The sequence below is a fragment of the Macrobrachium rosenbergii genome, chromosome 6 (genome assembly GCF_040412425.1).
Source record: "Macrobrachium rosenbergii isolate ZJJX-2024 chromosome 6, ASM4041242v1, whole genome shotgun sequence".
Lineage (NCBI taxonomy): Eukaryota > Metazoa > Arthropoda > Malacostraca > Decapoda > Palaemonidae > Macrobrachium > Macrobrachium rosenbergii.
Window position 1 is genome coordinate 41,898,239 of NC_089746.1, and position 13,273 is coordinate 41,911,511.

Below are 13,273 nucleotides of genomic sequence, written 5' to 3' on the forward strand. Positions count from 1 at the left end.
TTGCGAGTGGAATAGAATGGAGGCAGTTCCACACCTTCGTGAGAGGGTAGTGCTCACCCAGAATGAAGGAAAGATAAAGGAATAAAGAGAGATAGACTTGGTTAATGTACACATTTCCTCTTAAGGCCTTTCCGATCTGTTGGCCTGATCTTCCTATTAAGGTAAGCTTTTGTTAAACCTTTTTATCATTAGTGTGACCAGACCCTGGATAACAGTTCCAGAGTCCTGAAAACAAAACACAAATTGAAGAACAAATATATTTAGAGGCACAAACAGTGTTCTCTAATTTGTAGTTTTATTTCAAGTTTCGAAGGTCGATACTGATCTATTATCATCAGTTCTAGAGTCCTGCTCAAGGGTATTATTATTATTTTATGTATAAGAAGATGAAGCCTATTCAAATGGAACAAGCCCACAGGGGCCATTGACCTGAAATTCAAGCTTCCAAAGAATATGGTGTTCATTAGGAAGAAGTAAGAGGAGGTAAAGGGAAATACTTAAAGAAGAGATCCGACTTATTAAATCATAAAAAATAAATGAATAAATTGATAGAAATGTATTAAAATGCAAGGAGAGTAGTATCAGTGTAGTAATGCATTGCATCGTCGCTTGAACTTCTGAAGTTCCATTTGCACGACATCCTCTGGGAGGCTGTTCCACAGTCCAAGGTGTGAGGAATAAAGGACCTCTGGAGCTGAGAAGTTCGACAGCGAGGCAGATTTACCGCATATTGGTGCTGTTGTTTCAGAGGCCCTTAATTTATCCATAATTTATCCATAACTCGCTTTTCATTATCTATCATCTTATGGTTATCCGTGACACCAAATTACTCCAATGAATTCTCATCACACCATCAGTCCTGAGGAGTCTTTTGCTTGGCAATAGCTCATCTTCTTTTTCAGTTTTCCCCTCTCCGTTTACATTCTGCTTTTTTCCCCTCATTATTTCTTCGTTTCGTCCCTAACATCCCATTCCGACCTCATTCCTGGAAGTTTATTTTGCAGTTCTATTGTTCAGCACCTCCCCGCTTTCTACTTCCTCTCTCTCTCTCTCTCTCTCTCTCTCTCTCTCTCTCTCTCTCTCTCTCTCTCTCTCTATATATATATATATATATATATATATATATATATATATATATATATATATATATATATATGGAAGAAGGTCTCTATTCTCTTTTCTCTCTCTCTCTGGAAGAAGCTCCCTCACTCTCTCTCAAGAAGAAGTATCTCTCTCTCTCTCTCTCTCTCTCTCTCTCTCTCTCTCTCTCTCTCTCTCTCTCTCTTCCCGTGACCCTTTGTCTTTTAGCTTTTAGCAGCTTGAATTGTCTCTTCGCTTTAACTCCCAACTCTTCAGTTACTTGGCTTCGCCGTAAAGTCGACTTTTTAGCGCATTTTCTTCTTCTTCTTCTTCTTCTTCTTCTTCTTCTTCTTCTTCTTCTTCTTCTTCTTCTTCTTCTTCTTCTCGTCGAATCTTTCGACACTGCAGAGCTTCTACTTGTCATTCTGGACATTCTTCGGTATCTGATTGAACTGTAGTACCTTTCTTCTCCCTCCTGCTCCTCTTCCTCTTCGTCTTCTTCTTCCTCTTATTCCTCTTCTCATTCTCCTCCTCCTCCTCCTTCTTGTCTTTCTGCTTCTCCTCCTCTTCCTCTTCTTCATCTTATTCCTCCTGTCCTCCTCCTCCTCCTCCTCCTCTTCTTATTTCCTCGTCTTCTCCTTCCTCTTCTTATTCCTATTCCTCTTCTTCGTCTCGCCTTCTTCCTCCTCCTCCTCCTCTTCCTCATATTCCTCCTCCTCCTTTTCATCTTCTCCTGATCCTCCTTCTCCTTCTTGTTCCCTCGTAGCCAATCTGTGAAGTTTTGATCTGAGATCTCCCATTGTCACGTAGATGGAGTCTCTCTCTCTCTCTCTCTCTCTCTCTCTCTCTCTCTCTCTCTCTCTCTCTCTCATAGACACACACAAACACATACACACACAATTGCCTATCTAGTATCAACTTTGTTCTGCAGCCATTTAAAATGTCTTACCTTTACACCTGCGCAGTCTATCAAAAGCCATTTTTTTTTTATGTTTCCTTTAGTTTCATCTTTGCTTCTTCTTTTCTTCCTTTTCCTCCGTCGTCTTGTATACGAAGGAGTTCGTAGGTGGCTGCTGTGTTTGTGGTAAGGGTTGGGGAGGGTAGGGACGAGGTGTGTTGTCAGTCTTTGTCACACATATTGACTTTAATTTCTAGTCCTATAAATTTGTTTAAATACTGCACACACACAGTATACATACTGCACATATACATATATATATATATATATATATATATATATATATATATATATATATTTATATATATATATATGTACAGTATATATATATATATATATATATATATATATATATATATATATATATATATATATTATATATATGAAGTTGTAGCACACTCATGTTGACATAATGAGATATCCAGAAACCTTGTTCTCAAATTCTGTCTCAGTGACATTCCAGTGTGACAAAATTCAAATTAATATCAAGAATAGCGGGGAAAAAGTTTGCAATGAAACTCACGTTAAAGGATATATATTTATTAAACGATATACAGTGATAGATTAAACTCTTAAGAAACAGGTTTAGAATGTCTTCATTTATTTATCTCTTTTAAAAACAATTAACAATAATTTATTTCTCTTTTTTATCATCCACAAATTTTGTCAATACTGTACAACGGATTCTTTGCTTGTGGTATCTTTGGTTGACTGTTGAAGACAGACTGTAACCATGCAACATTTTATATTAACCATGACTAAAACATACAATATATATTTTGATATCCTAAGAAAAAACTTGATTGACGATGATGATTTATATTTTTTGTTTTGATAAAAGTATTCTGATAAACGATATAACGACAACCAACCAACTGATCTAGGTGGCCTCAACAGCACGGGTTTTTTTTCTCTCCCACGAAAAAGCGTCGTTTACCTCATCATTATTTTATGTTTTATTTGCATCAATAACAGATAGTTTAGTTCTATATCCTATAGAAAGTGAGAAAAAGCTCCAAAAATCACAGACACAGAAATATTGAGAGGTCTCAAGGAGAGAGAGGAGTTTACAGCACTGACTTGAACTAGTCCTGCGGGGAGGAGTGCCCGGGGCTGGGTTCCATTCCAGCTGCCTTCTGGACCAGCCGCCTTCCAGGAGCTGATTTTTAGCTCTGGAGGAGAGGCTTTTGGACCAGAGGCAGAATTTAGGGAATGACTTGGACCCGGGAAGTCCTCTAGTAAATGTGGACCAGTAAATCCTAGGATAGGCGGAATATCAGACGAGACGGCCGTAGCCAGGGATCATTGAAAAGCGACCTGGGCCTAGGTCTCCCAAATACTGACCGTTCCGAGAGGCTCTTAGGACGAGTCATAAGCCAAAGGGCTTCCCCGAAAGTGAGTTAACTTCAGTGAAGTTTCCAGGAGTCAAGTTCGACAGGAGGAAGGTCCTGCGAGTGAATCAGGGAGTCCCAATGGGTGAGCTGGACCACCGGGACCCAAAGGCTTCCTGCACAAAACACACTTTTAATGGAAAGTGGCTGGACACTAAGCGGTCAGACACTTAGTGGCAAGCTGATAATATCAGCCTGTATAGTAGTATGGCCAAGAAATGAACCTGGTAGCCACTTCACATCCACTCTTTTAGTGCCATCCACTTTTAGTAGCTTGTCTGCGGTCTTGCACACAAACATGTTCCATCTTGTTGTTTTAGTAGCCAGCCACTTAATGACCAGCCACTTAATGGCTGGCCACTTAGTGGCCAGCCACTTTCCACTGAAAGTGTCCCTTGTGTGCGGGCAGCCAAAAGCTCACCTGAACCAGCAGCAAAGTTCAGGATATGACCAGAGCGTGGAGAGAGAGAGAGTGAGATATTCCAGAGAGCCCCTTAGACCAGGAAGTACAAGGAAGCGGCGAGACCCAGGAAGGAAATTCTCGGAGAGGCGCTGAACTGACGATGATCATCCTCCTCCTGCTGTAGGGAGAGGCCTCGAAAGGAATAAATGGGATATCATTATCACTAGAGAAAGAGAAAGAGAAAAATAAAAAAAAACAACATGGGCTGGAAAACTGTAAATTACATATGCATTTAATCTTATTTGCTGTAGCGAACAACTCTTGTTACTTACTTTGCTAAATTATTGCCTCTTTTTTCTTATATTTTTCCGTCTTTTTTAGACCTAAAAAAGCTTCATTTGTAATAATGCAGGGGGGGGGGGTTTCACGGTTGCTTTCGACGCATGCACAGGCTTCACAGACCAATGGATTATTGGCAGTTATGTAACATTAAGATAAAACGAAGTTTATTACTTAAGAGCATTATTATTGTTGGTCCAGATGTGCTACTACAACAAGACCTGCCATCCTAATCAATAATTTGCTTGATTCTTAAGCCTTATTATTATTATTATTATTATCATCATTAATATTATTAGAGTTTAAAACTCGAATGTTATTCGATAGAATACCCATTTTGAAGAAAGGTAAAGAAGTGTCTCGCCCGAGTCTTCTTGTAGTTGGCTTCTGGTAAATGATTGTCTCTACAGACACACTCGCTCGCGGCTCTCCAGAAGTTTCCAGGTATCTCCTCCCACAACACACTCGTCTCCTACTAAATTAGATCCATTTTCCATGTTATAATTACTACTTCGCCACCAATGGGACAGTTATGGTTTTCTTTCAGGAATACCTCAACCACTTTTAAGTATGTTTTTCAGGTCTAGTGGCGAACTTTTTTTTTTTTTTTTTTTTTAGAGAGAAATCAGATTCTTTTTCATGTTGTAGTGACTAACTTTTAGTTAAACACACAAAAATATCTTCGCCACCAATGGGACAGTTACGATCTTCTTTCAGGGATACCTAAACCACTTTTAAGTGTTTTTACTGGTCTAGTGGCGAACAGGAAAACTGGGCCTAGTCCTAGGACTATTTATTTAGTGAAGTCGAAACACTTTTTCATGTCATACTTATCACATCTTAGTTACACAGACAAATGTCTTCACCACCACTTGGACAATTACGATCTTTCTTAGAAATACCTAAACCACTTTTAAGTATGTCTTTATAGGTCTAGTGGCGACCAGGAAAACTGGGTCTAGTCCTAGGACTATTTATTTAGTGAAATCAATTCCCTTTTTCATGTTATACTTATTACATCTTAGTTATACAGACAAATATATCTTCACTACCAATGAGGCAGTTTCGATCGTCTTTCAGGAATGCCTAAACCACTTTTAAGTATGTTTTTATAGGTCCAGTGGAGAACAGGGAAACTGAGCCTAGTCTTGTGACTCAAATATCAGTCCTAGGACTATTTCTTTATTGGATGTTGAAGGAAATCCTTGAAAACTTTCTTTATCATCAAAGCTCCTCTATAGATTCATAAGTATGGCTTCCAGCAGAACAGTATCCTTCCCATATGTTACAGATTCCATCTAAATCTCTTTTCTGCCGTCCATTAGCGCACTCTGGTTCAATGTCGGATACTTTCCTTAGTGGGTCAAGAATGGAAAATGAAATACACCAGCGCATAGTCGTTCACGCATTTACAAGTACGGTGAAAATAGCTACGAAAGTGTCTATACATCCATTATATATAGTTCTTCTTCTTCTTCTTCTTCTACTTAGCTTACGTCGTTAAAAAGCCGCGAGACTACTGAAGAGAGAGAGAGAGAGAGAGAGAGAGAGAGAGAGAGAGAGAGAGAGAGAGAGAGAGAGGACGCTTCTCCTTTGGCATTGCTTTTGACGTCTTACGTGAAGAGGAGAACTTGTGAAATGCTTCCCTCCCTCCCTCCCCCCTCCCAAGGTCCATTGGCCTGTCATCCCCTCCTCCTCACCCTCACCCTCACCCTCACCCTCACCCTTACTTTCGTTCATCCCCCTCTCCGCTCCTGGGCCCCGACGACCCACCCACCCGCCCGTTCCAGCTACAGACCTTTCGAATGGGTTCCTCTTTCCGTGTCGCATACTGCAGCTGTGTGCAAACTCACAGAACATAAAAAAAGCTATCAATCCACACTCTCGCTAAAATCTAAAAGGTAAATAGATGATGCTCTAAAGAACACTGTATAATAACACACTTTGAAGTCAGAGCGCGCGTTCTTGCGCGGCTTAAACCCGGAGTGGACTTCTTAGGCCTATACTTTTCAGACTCATCCTCCCACGCGAATCCATCTAGGGTCTTCTACTGACTTACGCTGTATCTTTCGACTAAAGATAGAAATAAACCGTTGCATTAATACTTTATCTTTCAAGGAGGCCAGTTTCGGTTAGAGAGCTTAAACTGAACTCAGCCATGCCAAAACATCAGCCTAGTTGGTACCATCGCGAAGGAGGAAAAGAATATCCGTCTTGCTTACAGGTTTAAACCACCAAGAACAAAACAAGACTTTTTTTATATATATATATATGTGAAAGAAGACGCCCACCCAATATTTATTTTTTTTTTGTTAGGATGGTTTCCTGTACGTTTACCCTGACTGGATTCTGTAAGTCTACACAACCACCTTTTTTTAATCTTGATGACGACGCTTGTGACAAGAACGCAAACCACGCCAGAATATCGTTCTTAAATAAGACTTATAATAATGATTTTTGGCTGGATAGGGAATTTGTTCACCTTTTTCAAACTTTACAGTGAAAGAATTCTTTATTCAACTCTTCTAGCTAAGTCTATACTGTCTTTATGAGTGAAATACGCCCGCCAATTTTGAACATAATCGAGAGTGAAACGCATCAATCCTGAACTACTGTAGTTGAGAATGAAAACCATCAATTTCTTGTCTATAACACAAACTCAGTTATGTGAAATACGATGTGATTTTAAATGCTTATTACTAAGCCGTTTAATTCCTTAGCGTCGATTTCTCTTTTGTATCAATTTTGCAACTTATTCAGACCTAAATTTCCTTACAATTTTGTGTTCAGAGTCTATATTTATCGAATGAACTCAGGCGTGGTTTTGCGTTCACAAAACGGCCACTAAGCATAGTCCCATAAAACCGAATCTTCCCATGACTCCGTTTCAACTTGATGCACGAAATCAGTGAGTGACCCTACTTAATGGGGCGCCATTTTTAGTAATGTTAAATCCATCAGTCAATTCATCAATGCTACTGGTGCGCCTGTAGCGGCGGTTGAGTTAGCTCGAGGCTTCTTCTTCTTCTATTCATCTATCATTGTTTATGTTTCGCTTTGTTCGAATACACTTCGCTTCGGTTGCTTTTGTGAATAGACTACTCTGGTGATGACGTCATATGACTCGGCTTTGAGAGGGATTAAATTTAATCATTTGAAATTTTTTTGAGATGAATTTTTTAATATATTTTTTTGTTGTCATTTAGTATTATTATTATTATTTTGGTAAAACTAACGTTAAATGATGAAACAAGAAAAAAAAAATTATATGCGGGGATGGGTACAGGCGACCTAGGGTCATCAGTGATTGACAGTCGCCCGCTGCCTGTGACCTCGGAAGGTGGCCTGGATTTTGGTGGCTGCCTTGTTCAGTTCGGGGTCAGAAAGGTCGATGTCCACCTCTTCTTCCTGCAGAAGTACCAAAGGGAAAAAAGGAGTTAAAAGTCATAAATGCAAAGGTAACAATAGGTGAGTGGTGTGGTTAAATTTATATAATTTATGTTTATATATATATATATATATATATATATATATAATATAATGTATATAAATGTGTATATATATATATATAATGAATATATAAAATTAAATATATATATATATATATATATATATATTTTATATATATATATATTCATATATATATAAATTCATATATATAAATCTACTGTGCACCAAATATGAGTGTTTCAATGAAAATATGCTTAGATAACACGGCAATAGTTATGTTGGTTTTAATACATCAGGATAGATCAAATAGGAATTTGTTCAGAATAAAAAAAATGATGTGCACTTAAATCTAGTGTAAAAAAAATGTGTTTTTGTACTTGACTGACGTAAGTTATATAAAATTAATTTCTGAATTTTGAATAATTACTTTAAAAAATTGTCTGAATTTATTCAGAACGTTTAGTATATACGTACCCGGTTGCAGAAATATACATAAAATGAAATTTTATCATTACAAGGAATACAGAAAAACTTGTAAACTTGTCTAGATAACCAGAATAAAAAATTGTAGTTGGGTTTGAAATGTATTTTGTATTGACAGCAAAAAATGCTCATTGTCAAATGGAAAATGTTTTATAAAACGAAATTTAGCCCCTCCTCGTACTAAAGTAGAATATCGCTGTTTAGCACCTGCAAGCAGGGAGAAGCACACTAGCCCTGTTCTGGTAATCATGTTGATGACAGTTGCAGACAGTGCCTTGAAAATAGTTGGGAAGTGGTACTATACCTGTAGAGAACAGTAGAAGGGAACCAGATAGGCCTAGTCCTTAGGGAAACGAGAAAAACGCAGAATTTTACCTTGAGAGGCCAGTGAAGGAGAAATTAGTTTTGGAATACAATGGAGAAATCAGTGTTGGAATACAGTGAAGGAGAAAGCAGTGTTGGAATACAGTGAAGGAGAAAGCAATGTTGGAATGCAGTGAAGGAGAAAGCAATGTTGGAATGCAGTGAAGGAGAAAGCAGTGTTGGAATACAGTAATGGAGAAAGTAGTCAGGATACAGTGAAGGAGAAACTAGTGTCGGGAAGCAATGAAGGAGAAAGTAGTGTTGGGATACAGTGAAGTAGGAAGCAGTGTTTGAATACAGTTAAGGAAAAATAGTGTAAGGATACAGTGAAGGAGAAAGCAGTGTTGGGAGACAGTGAAGGAGAAAGTAGTGTTGGGACACAATAAAGAAGAAAGCAGTGTTGGGATACAGTGAAGGAGAAAGTAGTGTTGAAATACAGTGAAGGACTAAGTAGTGTTGGGATACAGTGAAGGAGAAAGCGGTGTTGGGATACAGTGAAGGAGAAAGTAGTGTCAGGACACAATGAAGAAGAAAGTAGTATTGGGATACATTGAAGGAGAAAGTAGTGTTGGAATACAGTGAAGGGGAAAGTAGTGTCGGAATACAGTGAAGGAGATAGTAGTGTCGGGAAGCAATGAAGAAGTAGTATTGGGATACAGTGAAGGAGAAAGTAGTGGTGGGATACAGTGAAGGCGAAAGTAGTTTTGGGATACAGTGAAGGAGAAAGCAGTGCTGGGATACAGTGAAGGAGAAAGTAGTGGTGGGATACAGTGAAGGAGAAAGTAGTGTTAGGATACAGTGAAAGAGAAACTAGTGTCGGGAAACATCGAAGGAGAAAGTAGTGTTGGAATACAGTGAAGGAAAAATAGTGTAAGGATACAGTGAAGGAGAAAGCAGTGTTGGGAGGCAGTGAAGGAGAAAGTAGTCTCGGGACACAATAAAGAAGAAAGTAGTGTTGGGATACAGTGAAGGAGAAAGTAGTGTTGGGATACAGTGAAGGAGAAAGTAGTGGTGGGATACAGTGAAGGCGAAAGTAGTGTTGGGATACAGTGAAGGAGAAAGTAGTGTTAGGATACAGTGAAAGAGAAACTAGTGTCGGGAAACATCGAAGGAGAAAGTAGTGTTGGAATACAGTGAAGGAAAAATAGTGTAAGGATACAGTGAAGGAGAAAGCAGTGTTGGGAGGCAGTGAAGGAGAAAGTAGTCTCGGGACACATAAAGAAGAAAGTAGTGTTGGGATACAGTGAAGGAGAAAGTAGTGATGGGATACAGTAAAAGGACTGAGTAGTGTTGGGATACAGTGAAGGAGAAAGTAGTGTCGGGATACAGTGAAGGAGAAAGTAGTGTTTGGACACAATGAAGAAGAAAGTAGTATTGGGATACAGTGAAGGAGAGAGTATTGTCAAGACACAATGAAGAAGAAGAAAGTGGTATTGGGATACAGTGAAGGAGAGAGTAGTGTCAGGACACAATGAAGAAGAAAGTAGTGTTGGGATACAGTGAAGGAGAGAGTAGTGTCAGGACACAATGAAGAAGAAAGTAGTGTTGGGCCCATACAGTGAAGGAGAGAATAGTGTTGGGATACAGTGAAGGAGAAAGTCGTGTCAGGACACAATGAAGAAGAAAGTAGTGTTGGGATACAGTGCAGGAGAAAGCATTGTCGGAATACAGTGAAGGGAGAGTAGTGTTGGGATACAGTGAAAGAGAAAATAGTGTCAGGATGTAGTGAAGGAGAAAGTAGTGTCAGGATACAGTGAAGGAGAAAGTAGTGTTGGGATACAGTGAAGGAGAAAGTAATGTTGGAACACAATGAATAAGACAGTGTTTGGATACAGTGAAGGAGAAAGCAGTGTTAGGATACAGTGAAGGGAGAGTAGTGTTGGGATACAGTGAAGGAGAAAGTAGTGTCGGGACACAATAAAGAAGAAAGTAGTGTTGGGAACAGTGAAGGAGAAAGCAGTGTTGGGTTACAGTCAAGAGGAAAGTAATGTTGGGATACAGTGAGAGAAAGCAATGCTGGGATACAGTGAAGGAGATAGCAGTGTTCAGATATAATGAAGGAAAAAACAATGTTGGAATACAGTGAAGGAGTAAGGCACTGTTTAGATACAATGGAGAAAGTAGTGTTCGGATACTGTGAAGGAGAAAGCACTTTTGGAATACAGTGAAAGTAATGTTGGGATACAGTGAAGGATGAAGTAGTGTTAGGATACAGTGAAAGAGAAAGTAATGTTTGGATACAAAGAAGGAGAAAGCAGTATTTGAAGGAGAAAGCAGTGTTGGGATACAGTGAAGAAGAAAGCAGTGTTAAGATACAGTGAAAGAGAAAGTAATGTCGGGATATATTGAAGGTAAAAGCAGTGTTGGAATACAGTGAAGGAGAAAGCAGTTTTGCCATACAGTGAAGGAAAAAGCAGTGTTGGGATACAGTGAAGCAGAAAGTAGTGTTGAAATACAGTGAAGGAGGAAGTAGTGTTGGGATACAGTGAAGGAGAAAGCAGTGTTGGGATATAGTGAAGGTGAAAGTAGTGTTGGGATACAGTGAAGGAGAAAGTAGTGATGGGATACAGTGAAGGAGAAATTAGTTTTGAAATACAGCGAATGAGAAAGTAGTGTTGGGACACAGTGAAGGAGAAAGTAGTGTTGGGATACAGTGATGGAGAAAGCAGTGTTGGGATACAGTGAAGGAGAAAGTATTGTTGGGATACAGTGAAGGAGAAAGCGGTGTTCGGATACAGTGAAGGAAAAAGTAGTGTTAGGATGCAGTGAAGGAGAAAGTAGTGTAGGGATACACAGATGTGGGTGAAAGGCCTTTGAAAGAGATAAGAAATTGCAAAGAGTAGTTAATGGTAAAGATGGGTAGAAAGATGAAAATGTAGTGTTAAGAGAAGAGTGAATGAAGTGTAGCAAGTTCCTAGATCAGTGGTTCTCAACCAGGGGGGAATTCTCCCCTACGGGGGAATTTCAGAGTTTCGGGGGGCGGGAATTGTGACCACAGATTGGCAGGCTCAAACTGGCTCTAGGACCACACAAAACGCAGTGTGCATTGGTCTACACTGCTAAGAGGTCACGGTGGGCTTTCTCTCCGCTAGCTTGTGTGTTTGTGTTAGTATTTTGTTGCATATTATTTGGAATGCACCTTTTGAGGCAGACAATTTTGGAAAGGGCGGGTGACATTCTGGCATATGGTGAAAGGTGCATGGACCAAAAAAGGTTGAGAACCACTGGCCTTAGATAATTGTGGAATAAGAAGACAGTACGAGCAGAAGAGTGAGAGAAAGGTTAGATAGATAGTTCCTTGACTTCAAGGAAGAGACATACTAGCAGTAGAAGATACTAAATTATGACAGTCAGGTAGTGAAAGATGGTAGACAATGTCATAGTGTAAAGAATGGAAAGTGGACAAAGTAAAAAGAAAAGCAATGACAATAGTGTTTACAGAGAGAGAGAGAAAGAGAAAAAGGGAGACTCTCTGGTAATGTTCTGTTTAGATGGATTTGCCATCAGTATCAAACGAGAGAGAGAGAGAGAGAGAGAGAGAGACTATTGCAGTTTTCTGTGTGGATGTATTCCCACCGGTATAGAGAGAGAGAGAGAGAGAGAGAGAGAGAGAGAGAGAGAGAGAGAGAGAGAGAGAGTAACCTAACTCGAAGTAAGTGGTGCAAGAAAAAATATATCAGAAGAAGAATATTATTCCCTTTAGAGAGACCCAAGCTGCTCTATAGGTCTATAGGTCTATAGAGACCAACCAACAAGTGACCTGGAATTTTGTCAGGTTGCTGCTACAAATTTTCCAGAAACATTCGTTCTACCTTTATCTACGCTACGGATAAACCTCAGTAACAGAAGCTACGCGAACTGAGGTATATATAATGTAGCTGGCGCTATCATTGTACTCATTAATATATTCACATCTACCTACGGATACCGACCCCGATCCTAGTCGGGTGTGATAGCATGAACCTTCTCTAATGTCTACGGTAGGTGAGGCATTCTATGAGTAAATGAGGGATGTAGCGAGAAAAAAGGACAGGTAAATTAGTAAATGAGTAACTGAGGAAAGATGAGGAATATATCGAGAGGAAAGGACAATTATATATGCGTTTTTCTTCTCAAATTCTAAGTCTCTTTTTACTAAGAGTTTTGGAAAAAGCTCTCCTACTTATTTAACCTATAACTGCGCATCACGTTATTCTATTGTTGTTCATTTGATGCTTTCTACAGTTCATGGACGCTAGCTTATGTTTTACATTCACCTGTTGTATCGTCTTATATCTGATTTTAGTTATTCCTATGCATTTATGATTCCTGAAAGAGAAATGGAAGATTTGATGAAATAACATGGAATAACACACTTGGTTTCAATAGTCGATTAAGTTATATTTCACGGCGTCTTATTAAAAATAAATCCCTCACAAAAATAAAGTTCATATTTTTATAATAGTATCAAATCATATTTAGATAAGATAGAAGCTCAATGATTATTCTTATATCAAAAAGCTTATTACGTAACAGATCACTAATAGATTAGAGATGAAATCGATTTGGTAAAACAGAACTCATTTGTTTCAGGACGACCTTTATTCACAAAGAAATAAATATAAACCAAGAAAAAAATCGTTACTGTTCGGCAGAGCTTAAGAGAGGGTCAGTCAAAGGAAACTTAGAAAAATAAGTTTCTTTTGCAGACCGGAAAAAGCCTTGGCTAATGATTTCCGGTTTTGCACATAATTGACTCCACATCCTTACGTTGTTAATTTTTCTCGCAATTAATTTCTTTAGAGATTCACTACAACTTTCTTTGGG

At 38.9% G+C, this 13,273-nt stretch overlaps 1 protein-coding gene across 2 annotated transcripts in view; it reads right to left on the reverse strand.

The window, feature by feature from the left end:
* Nucleotides 1-2,562: 2,562 nt before the first annotated feature.
* LOC136839473 (SPEG neighbor protein-like) overlaps nt 2,563-13,273 on the reverse strand; it is a 208,368-nt gene continuing 197,657 nt past the window's right edge. The window contains exons 4-5 of one of the 2 annotated variants that reach the window (XM_067105555.1): nt 12,724-12,775; nt 6,469-7,579 (exon numbers count right to left, since the gene is read on the reverse strand). In XM_067105555.1, coding sequence (XP_066961656.1) covers nt 12,767-12,775 — 9 coding nt within the window. In that variant the 3' untranslated portion in view covers nt 6,469-7,579; nt 12,724-12,766. Of the gene's footprint in view, nt 7,580-12,723; nt 12,776-13,273 lie in introns of both variants that reach the window. The other variant, XM_067105554.1, reaches the window with a different exon arrangement.